This window comes from Austrofundulus limnaeus, unplaced genomic scaffold, assembly GCF_001266775.1.
Source record: "Austrofundulus limnaeus strain Quisiro unplaced genomic scaffold, Austrofundulus_limnaeus-1.0 Scaffold307, whole genome shotgun sequence".
In the NCBI taxonomy this organism is placed as follows: Eukaryota; Metazoa; Chordata; class Actinopteri; order Cyprinodontiformes; family Rivulidae; genus Austrofundulus; species Austrofundulus limnaeus.
The window spans coordinates 42,712-53,165 of NW_013952709.1; the positions used below are offsets into that span (position 1 = coordinate 42,712).

At 40.9% G+C, this 10,454-nt stretch overlaps 1 protein-coding gene across 1 annotated transcript in view; it reads right to left on the reverse strand.

Moving 5' to 3' along the window:
• Positions 1–3,689: 3,689 nt before the first annotated feature.
• Positions 3,690–10,454, reverse strand: part of LOC106527047 (E3 ubiquitin-protein ligase TRIM39) — a 14,899-nt gene continuing 8,134 nt past the window's right edge. Inside the window, exons 3-8 of the mRNA XM_014021808.1 lie at positions 9,834–9,929; positions 7,790–8,023; positions 7,485–7,632; positions 4,778–4,804; positions 4,475–4,650; positions 3,690–4,377 (exon numbers count right to left, since the gene is read on the reverse strand). Coding sequence (XP_013877262.1) covers positions 4,015–4,377; positions 4,475–4,650; positions 4,778–4,804; positions 7,485–7,632; positions 7,790–8,023; positions 9,834–9,929 — 1,044 coding nt within the window. The 3' untranslated portion in view covers positions 3,690–4,014. The remainder of the gene's footprint in view (positions 4,378–4,474; positions 4,651–4,777; positions 4,805–7,484; positions 7,633–7,789; positions 8,024–9,833; positions 9,930–10,454) is intronic.

Consider the following 10,454-nt stretch of genomic DNA (forward strand, 5'->3'; position numbering starts at 1 on the left):
AGCTGAACGTTTTAATGATGTGTGCTGAAGTATTTAGCTTTAAAAACTTACTGAAGCATCTAAAAGAAAAACTGGTGTTAAAGCTGACTCAGCACACAGATAACAGTGAGCAGATTTTATTTCTGAACATTTCCTGTTGCTGGCAAAGTGCAGAAACATTATAAAAAAAATGAAACCTACACGTCATAGTTTGCATTTTGGAATCAAGTGTCWGAGTGAATAAAGTTTCAGTAGATTTGGACGATGCAAAACACATGGAAACACCAACAGACTGCTGATGCAAACGTCTTGCAAAACCAAAGCAAAAGCAAGTAAAAAATAAATCAATGAATCAGATCATTCAGGTAAAGTTCTTCTTTATCGCCTTTATTTGGTCTTTCTGTTGCGGTCGATGATTTTTACTGTGCCTGCGTGTGCTTGTTACCAAAACATCTCATGACCCATTAAGCAAATTTAAATGAAACTTGAAACAAATTATCAAAAGAACACCTAAATTTGATTAAAGGGTCAGCCTCTTTCAAGACGGCCACCAGTTGATCTTAGAAAATATAAAAATGGCTGAAATTCAGTCATTTCATCAATATTGTGCTGAAATCTGAAGGAGTGTTTGTAGCTGAGTCATCCACAACATGTGTCTGTCAGCAAATTATTTCATGAACCACAGAATCAATTTCATTGAATCTTTCAGGAAGTAGTTACAATCAAAATTTGGCACCACAAAATTTCAATAACTCAGACTCCAAGCTTTAACAAGTCGTGCAAGCTTTTGCAAATCATGTGAGCTCATGGATGGACGCTGTTCTTAAAGTTTGACCAAAACATCTACAGTCATGTTAATAAAGCATTCAAAGATAGTGGGTGAAATGTCTTCTTTCCTGAACTATTCATTAGCTACAGACGTATATTTACAAATGTACAGGGTGAGTCGAAAGGTGCAGGACATGTTTATTTCAGAAACAAAAAGGAAAATGACATATCTACTGTAAATACCCCAACATGGAATGAGGGGGTCTATCTTTAGAAAAACTTGCCCTTCAGTCAATAGCTGCATTTCCATTGCAAATGTGCGCAAGACCTTGTCGATACTCTGTTAATGTTGAAAAACACAATTTTGCAATTGCAGTATTTCCATTAAGTAAGAACGTTTGTTCTCGCGATAAGTCATTACAAACATGGCAGTAATGGATGTAAGCACATGCATATTATTACCACAACACTAGCGCTCATCATCAGAGGAGACGTCGGCATCTTATCGAGGCTTTCGAGCGACGAGTCGGACGCTTTTTGCTTTCTCTCCCGAACGTGTCACTCCTTCCCTGCTTTGCAGCTGTGTCAAGCCTTTTTCTTCCACCTATCATCCAAAAACAAAAGGAATTAAGGATTTGGTCAACTGGTCTCTGAAAACAGACACTATTTTTTCTACACTGAGATTGGAGCGAGGGGAGCGCAGCTGTCCGAGTGGAATGGTCGCGGCCGGGTGTGTGTCTGGGTCTTGGGGGTGGAACCTGATCTGTTTGGTCCCGCTTTCCATCGAAGACATGGAAGATCTGTATATATTAGGATTTTTGATATCTGGATTCCTGCTGATCGGCTGTGGAGGAGTCCTGGCTTATCGGAAAATGAAAGTGATCCTGACAGCAGTCCGGGAATGTCAAAAGCTGTCAGGGACCGTGGATGAGATCTACCGTGCTGGGAATGCACAAACTCAAATGTTGGGGGATATAAGTTGCAAACTGGATGTGATTCTGACGAGGATCACAGTTCAGCAGTGTGCCCGTGAAGAGTAAGGTCACACCTGGGTGAAGTTTCAGACAGAGAGAGGCGAGGAGGCACTGAATTTGAAACACTGGCTTTTTTTTTTTTTGCAAACACAGAGATGCAGTTAAGACTCAAAGCAGAGAAAACCAAGCTGCTTGCCCCAAACAAATATGTTTATCATTGAATCCCTTGCAGCTGCTGACCTTAGGTCGCAAGCTATCAAACCTCCCTGAATGACACGTGAGAAAAAAGCCTTGACCCCACCTCCCTACACATTTCACTCGTGGTGTGGATCAGTCTGAAGGCCACGATGGGTGGAGACAGAGAACTGACTCTGGTGATTTGTGCTTTTGTTGACAACAACTTCTTTGGACTCTGGAGGTGCCTGATTGGTTCCGGCTCTGCAGAACTCCACCCCATACCATGTGTTTGTCCCCCCAACCCCCTCCCCTCCTTCGCTACCTTGCACTTGCAGAGTGATTTTTTGAGTGCATGGTCCTGTGTTTCTGTGTAAAACATAAGATCAAAGTTCTTTTTTAAACTCACCTTTCTCAGCGTGTGTGTATTTTAAGCTGCAAAGGTAGCGCACCTAAGTGCGAAAGACCATGGACATTCGTTCTCCCATGTTTGTTATGTGTGTGTTCTCCGAATGGATGTTCTAAACTGCAAATTCCCAGTCTGTGTTCAAACTTGGGAGCGGCTACGTATGCAGTGTTTTTGGGCAATTGTAGTCGGTGAGTTTACTGCTTTCTTTTAGAACTTCTGTAATTTTACTACTTCAACTTCCTGTTTTCTTCTTCATCGTCTTTTTCGCAAACAGCCGGTTGTTGATCATATGACTCCCATGATGCGAAAAAGTGTTTCCATATCAGTTTTGTGAAACACACCAATTCCGATAAGGCTGAAAAACTACCTCATCCTAGTGCAAAAACATTTAGTCAAAAAAGGAAGTTTTTTCGAAATTGACGTGTTTCCATTGAGCAAATTTATTTTCAAAATTCTAATTTGCACATTTTCATGGTCAATGGAAATGCAGCTAATATGGCAGCTTTCACAGTCATTTGGAACATGGCCCAAATCACGTGTCAAACTCAAGGCCCATAGGCCAAATGTGGTTCGCCACAGCATTTTATGTGGCTCACAAGCAATTCAAAATAAGCGAATGCTGCTTTAAAGGAACAGTGTTTAATATCAAGTGACATCTAGTGGTTGAAGTTCCGTATTGTAGCCAACTGAAAAATTTTTCCACAACAAAATCTCTGTGGTGGCTGTCAAAGCACATTGCATAGCAGCTTTAGAAATAGTGATATTTAGGAAAACCAGTTTGTCATTACAACACTGATAGGTCTTGATTTTGCTAGCCTTTTGTTTATCCTTTCTGAGCTACTGTAGCAACATTGCAGTGCAAAATGCTGACCTCAACCAGTGTCGACCCACTCCCACATAGATATAAACAGTTTAGTTAGATGTGTTTTTAATCATTTTTATTAGTGTTTATCTTAAATTCTACTGGAAAAATACGCCTAACTGTTACACTGTTCCTTTAAAGCCACCATAAATTATATCTCCCATAACACATGTCGATTATTTAACCTGCAAAATGACAGCATCCCGTCACTAGGTGGAGCTGCACAAAGTTCAAAAGTAGTCAATAACCGATGAAATTCACCATGTAAAATCTCTATTAAGGTGCATCTTTGCTGGATACTTTTTCTGCGGCCCAGTTATACAAGGAAGTGGGAATTTACTACTTGCGAGTCGTAAATTTAGACTCTCTTACTTTTACTAGTATTTCTTTGTTGTTTATTTCACATTATTGAGTTGTACACGTAGTACTTTTCAGTGTTCATAAGAGGACATGTTAAAACACTGTTTCTGTGCAGGAAATACCACGTAGAGCTCAGTTATTGTTTGTTAGCAGTGTTCAGCTGGAGAAACGAGACGAGGAACAGGAAGTTTTTGTGTTTAGTTTAAGTTAATTACAGCAGGACATTTGAGGGTCACCATAATGCTCATGTACAGGGCCCTCAGTGAAAATGAGTTTGACACTTCTGGTCTAAAAAGATAGACCGCCTCACTTTTACATGCCGGAGTTTTCAGATATTTAATTTCCCCTTTTCCTTTCGAAATAAAAGTCTTTTGACCCACCCTCTATACTAGATATTTTTAATTGTCATTTGTTGCACATAAATACATGTCATTATCTTTAAAACCTGCTCTCTGTTTGAAATCCCAGTTAAAAGCTACTCAGGTTTTCTAATTGACGTCTTTAATAACCAGTGGGTCAGTGTTCTTCCCTTCATCCAAAACTCCTGGACAGAAGAAGGGGAAAATCCTCTCAGAGAACAAACACCGTGTAAAAGTGTAGATGTGAGATCCAGTCCCCACATCGAAGAACGAAACCGTTCCTTCCTCGTAGTCCACAAACACCCCCACAATCTTTGGCTTTGTCCGAAGAGGAAGAAATACGGAGGGCGAGTCCAGAGCTCGATACTCGCTGCCGTTCCTCAAACGCACCGTCCAGAAGCCGTGCTCTGGCGTGGAGGTGATCATGCCCTTCCTGGTGACTGACTCTTTGACCACGCCCAGGTCCCAGAAGGTCTTGTTCCCAACTCCAACCTGGTTTACAGTCAAACAGATTCCTGGTGAGGCCTTTTGGTTCTGGTTTTGGACTCACTTCATGACCTTTTAACTTTGACATTCAGAAGGACATTACCTGAAAGTAGAACCTCCCAAACCGGTAGCTCTTCTTGCCCAGAACGCAGATGACGGGGTCGAAGCGTTTGGGGTTGTCAGGAACAAGGTTCAGCAGCTCCCCTCGACCCGCTTGCTTCCCATCAGCTGACAGGACAATGTTCGGATGGGCCGTATCTGGATCCAGAACCACGTCCACTACAGAGACATAGATCAAACAACACATTCGTGATCGAATGGTTGATGAAAAACAATAATTGTTGATATTAAGGAATTTAAAAGTTGGCCTTTACAAACACATAAGATTCAAATTTTATACTCATACCTGCGTATTTCTGCATCCTCCTTATCTCTGTAAGAAAAAAAAGATAAATATAAGAACAATGGATTCAAATCTAAAGGGAATAAATTGGCATCACTAAATGCTTGGCCATTCAAATTCTCCTGACTAAGTCTAAAAGTGGAGTATTGTGAAGTGAGACACTGAGAAACTCACTTATGTTTCCTCTGTAAGACTGAGAAGTCTTCTTGGGTGTTAGAGTGAGGCACTGTGGTGTAAACTGCTGCTGTTATGCCTCTGAGCCACCGTGGAGGTAGTCACAGAGTTGAAATGTTTGGTATGTGTAAAGATAAGGTAGCAGCTCAGCTTTGTTTTGACATTTTCTTTAAATAAGGACATAATATAAATTAACTTATTTATAAAAAATTAAGGCTGCCCTTTGTCACCGATTCTGTTCATTACTTTCATGGACAGAATTTCTAGGCGCAGCCGAGGTGTTGAGGGGATCCGTTTTGGTGGTCTTAGGATCGCATGTCTGCTTTTTGCGGATGATGTGGTCCTGTTGGCTTCATCGGAACGAGATCTGCAGCTCTCGCTGGAGCGGTTCGCGGCCGAGTGCGAAGCGGCCGGGATGAAGCTCAGTGCCTCCAAATCCGAGGCCATGGTCTTGAGCCGGAAAAGGGCAGAGTGCCTTCTCCGGGTCAGGGGGGTCGCCCTGTCTCAAGTGGAGGAGTTTAAGTATCTGGGGATCTTGTTCACGAATGGGGGAAGAACGGAGCGGGAGATCGACAGGCGGATTGGCGCAGCGTCTGCTGTAAAGCGGGTGCTGTACCGGTCCGTCGTGGTGAAGAGAGAGCTGAGTCAGAAAGCGAAGCTCTCGATTTACCGGTCGATCTACGTTCCTACCCTCATCTATGGTCATGAGCTTTGGGTCATGACCGAAAGAACGAGGTCCCGGATACAAGCGGCCGAAATGGGTTTCCTCCGCAGGGTTGCTGGGCTCTCCCTTAGAGATAGGGTGAGAAGCTCAGTCATCCGGGAGGGACTCAGAGTAGAGCCGCTGCTCCTCCACGTTGAGAGGAGCCAGTTGAGGTGGCTCGGGCATCTGGTAAGGATGCCTCCTGGACGCCTCCCTGGTGAGGTATTCCGGGCACGTCCCACCGGGAGGAGGCCCCGAGGAAGACCCAGGACACGCTGGAGGGACTATGTCTCTCGGCTGGCCTGGGAACGCCTTGGGGTTCCCCCGGAGGAGCTGGAAGAAGTGGCTGGGGAGAGGGAGGTCTGGGCCTCCCTTCTGAAGCTGCTGCCCCCGCGACCCGACCCCGGATAGGCGGAAGAAAATGGATGGATGGATGGATGGATGGATAAAATAATGTACTTTTAACTTCTGGTTGTAGCTCATTTACAGACATTCTGCTTGGTTGGACTTTTAAGGAAAAAAATAAACTTCTAACACAGTTAATACAGAAAGTACACAAAATGAAAACCACAAAAATAAATTTATGATTGAAATGCACAAACACAAACAAGCAGTTTTTGTATTTATCAATATTAGGACCTTGTACAGACTTCAATCCAATTCCTGTAACATCTGCAGCATAACCCTAAAGCTACACCCCACCTCCAGGTACATCATCCCCTCCTAATTTATACCATCGTCCTACATCAAACCCCGAACCCATCGATGGTGTTCCACTAGGACCAGATTTTGGTCCCTTACAGGACTACTGGTCCTGACAAGGTAGGTGTTTATTCCAGAAACGGTCCTAAAAAGGTAACAATAAGTAGGCACACACCCACATATTATGTCTTTTTGTCTTCAAGGGACTTTCCATTGACTTCCATCCACCCCCAAAAAACTGACAAGTAGATGGACATCTTGGATTGTGTATTTGCATTCAAAATTTTGTTAAAGATTGTTCTCTGATAATACTGTACTACAGTACAAAAAATTTCAGCTAAAGCTAATTTTAAAAATTAGCATCAGCACAAGTCATTATCTTAATTTGGGATTAGCTTGAGCAATCAGCATGTGATCATTCTAACCCACTCCACAACAAATTTAATCTCAATACGTCCAAAAATGGCTGAATCATGGCTTTTTAAAGTTAACAGTGGTGGCCATCTTGAATTTGGTAAAATTTGTTTTCAGCTATAGTCTCAGTGGCTGTTGTAACTAGCATTCAGCATGTTTTTTTTTTTTTTGGATCATTCTTGTCTATGCTTACACAAAATGTCAGCTCTATAATGCTTAAAACAGCTGAATTAAAGCAATTTGGAATTAGTTGTTTTCAAAGCCAAAGTGATTTTCTTTATCTGTATGTGTCCCTTTAAAAAACACCTTGGCCACCCCTGGGCCACCCCTTGCAACAAAGTCTTGCTCCGCCCCTGTACACACATGCACAAAAAATAAAATAAAAATAATATATATATAATAAAAATGGTAGAAAAATAAGACTGCAGTGGTAATGTCAACCAATAACTGGTATACAGTATACTATATAAACTAATATTAATGTGTTCAGATGTTTTTTTTGTTTGTTTTTTTGCTGTTTGAGAACTGATCCAAAACTGAGGAACTTCAAACAAAAGGAAGATTGTCCAAATAATATTTTGCTCTTCTTTGCTTTATAGTTTATATTATCTGCTCATCTTTTTGATGCCCCTCCTGTTGGTTAATAGACATTTTACTAACTACAGTACCTCTGGATCAACACACGTTTTATTTAAAAATGAACGAGACATGCTTCACCTTCTTTCCTCAAATTGTCCAGCTCAGTCTGTACTGTACAGTGCAGTTTGGACATTGCTGTCCTCACTGTCCCCACACAGAGCTCCGGGTAGATGCTGATTTCTGTCCATTCTCGGGTGGGAGGCGGTGAGATGAGCGAGGGCAGTCTCTAAAAGTTTAGGGGTGAAAATAAAAGTTTTTTTTCTGCACTGAACTGAAACAATTTAATGTTTCTGTTTTTTGTCTGTTTGCAATAAAACTCTGATTATCATGAGTTCTTGTTAGATTTCTAAACGTGCGGTGTTTCACCACAGTCTGAGGCTGACCTGGAGGAGGTGCAAGTGGTCCTCGGAGGTCTCCAGCTCCTTCAGCTCGGTCCTTCTCCTCTGCAGCTCGGTGGTCTCCAGCTGCAGCTCTCTGATCAGCTCCTCGGCTCTCACCTCTTCTGCTCTCTGCTTCTCCTCGATCGCTGTGTTGACCTCAGCCTGTCTCTCTGAGACGGAGTGGATCAGAGACGCAAAGAGACGGTTGCTGGTTGTCTTCTCCTTCTCTGCGCTCAGCTGAGGGGAAAATCACACAAAGTATATTTCAGTGACTGGAACAGTATGTTTTCTGTGATACTGATGTCATATTTTTTGCATTAACTTGTGAATTTGTCCCAAAAATTGTATGTTTTACAAACCATTCAAAATTAGTTTTAATTTATTTATTATTATTATTATTATTATTATTATTTTGGTTGTAGAATTTCTGTACAACTATGTAAACCTCAAAGAGGTTTGAAGGAACACGAGGGCCCAAAACCATATTGTCTGATGAACTGATTTTGTGATAAACGTCTCGTCTTTCCTTCTGGTCCTTTTAGAACTTCTGATTTAGGAAACGCTTCAGTTCTTTAAAAGATTAAAGTTCTCAATGTCAATGTCAAATTTATCTGTACAGCACATCAAAACAACAAAAGCTGACCAAAGTGCTTTACAGTTCAGTCAAGACTTGTATCAAAAGGCAAACAAATAGATACATATGCAATACAGAAACACACTGTAAAATAAAAGCTCTAACTGAACCTCCAACTCCGTCGTAGTCAAAGACCAAAAAAAAGAAAAAGAAAAGAGATGGGTCTTCAGCAAAGATTTAAAAGCCTCAACAGTCTCTGCTGACCGAATATTGAGGCAGACTGTTCCACAGCTTTGGAGCAGCTATTGCAAAAGCCTGGTCAGCTCCAGATTTCAGTTTGGATCTAGGAACATCTAACAGAAACTGGTTGGTAGACCTGAGTGATCTGACTGGAGTGTAGATGTTAAGAAGATCACATAAATATGACATGGCCAGACCATTAAAAACTTTAAAAGCCAACAATAAAATCTTAAAATCAATTCTCAGGTGAACAGGAAGCGAATGGAGAGAGGCCAGGACCGGGGTTATGTGTTCATGTTTTTTAGTAGCTGTTAAAAGACGAGCTGCTGCGTTCTGGACAGTCTGTAGGCGATGCAGAGATGATTTATCCAAACCAGCATGCAAAGAATAGCGAGTAATAAAAGCATGAATCACCTTTTCAAGGTCTTTAGTGGGGAGATATGATTTCACCCTAGCAATTAGTTGGAAAAAAACTTGATTTTACAACCGAATTAATCTGTTTATCCAATTTAAAGGCACCGTCAAAGAGAAAACAGATTCCTGACAGTAGAATGGCTGAATGAAAATAAAGGGCCAATGTCATGAGAATTAACTTTACCTAAAGTGATTACTTCAGTTTTACTCTCATTTAGATTCAGAAAGTTTAGTTTTAGCCAGGTTTTTATATCATTCAGACAGCTGAGCGTCCCAACTTAATGGGCATATAGACCTGGATATCATCAGCAAAGCAGTGAAAAGTGATGTTATACTTTCTGAAGATGGACCCCAAAGCAACATATTCACAAGTTTTAATAAAAAAGTTAAATCTTTACTTTAAATTCTGACCAACGTATAAATCACTGCAACATGAACAAAAAGAAGTGTTCAGATTACTCAAAATCACTATGTCAGGGCTATTCAACTGATGGCCCAGGGGCCACATTTGGCCCATGTGTGAGCTCAGTCTGAACATAAATAAAAAAAATTAAGAAACTGTGAGAGAAACATAAAGAAAATAAAATCTGAAAAAAATATTTCTGTTTGAGAAGTGATCCTGTTGTATAAATGATGACAGGGAGTTGATTAAAAAAAACGGATTTTAAATCCTAAAATAAATTTAAATAATGACAAAAATTTCCAGATGTTCGGCTCATGAGCCTTCCAGTAACGTGACCCAACTCTACGTCCTATTTTATGAAGCAGAAGTGCGGTGAGAACTTTGAAGCCTCGTTTATAATCTAAGCTCTGTCTTACTTTGCTGAGCTTCAGACAGTTTCTGATCTCCTCCACTTTCTTCTGTCGCTCCTCAGCCAGGTTTTGAAAATCTGCCTCAGTCTGCTTCACTTGGACCTGAACAGGCAGAAAACAGACCCATGGATTTATGGAGAAAGTGAACAATCTTTTAAGAGATTTTCTTGTAAACCACAGGTATCAGATCCATTTTACAGCTGAGTTTATTGCTGTTAACACATTCTACAAACAAAATCAGTCAAATCTTAGTAACCAACAGTTCTAAGACTACAGAGAGTTACAGTTTCTGCAAAATGAAACTTTTTCAGTTTGAGTTTTTCATATCAGGACTGACCCATGTCTTAAATTTAAATGACCTCAAGTGCAACAAAAACAGAAAAGATTCCATCATGTCCTCATTTATAAAACTTAAATCAAACCATAAAAGTTCCACCACAAAGATTCAGTCAGGTTGAGGTCCGAACTTTGACTCTTTTCCCTTTTTTTCAGCCGTTCTGTTAATCAGCTGCTGTGGGATTATTGGGCCTCTTGCAAGAACATATTCGTATTCTTCTCCTAAATTTCTCTTACTTTTGTTCGTACAAAGGGTTCGTACGAACATGTCACGTCAGATTCAACAAACTC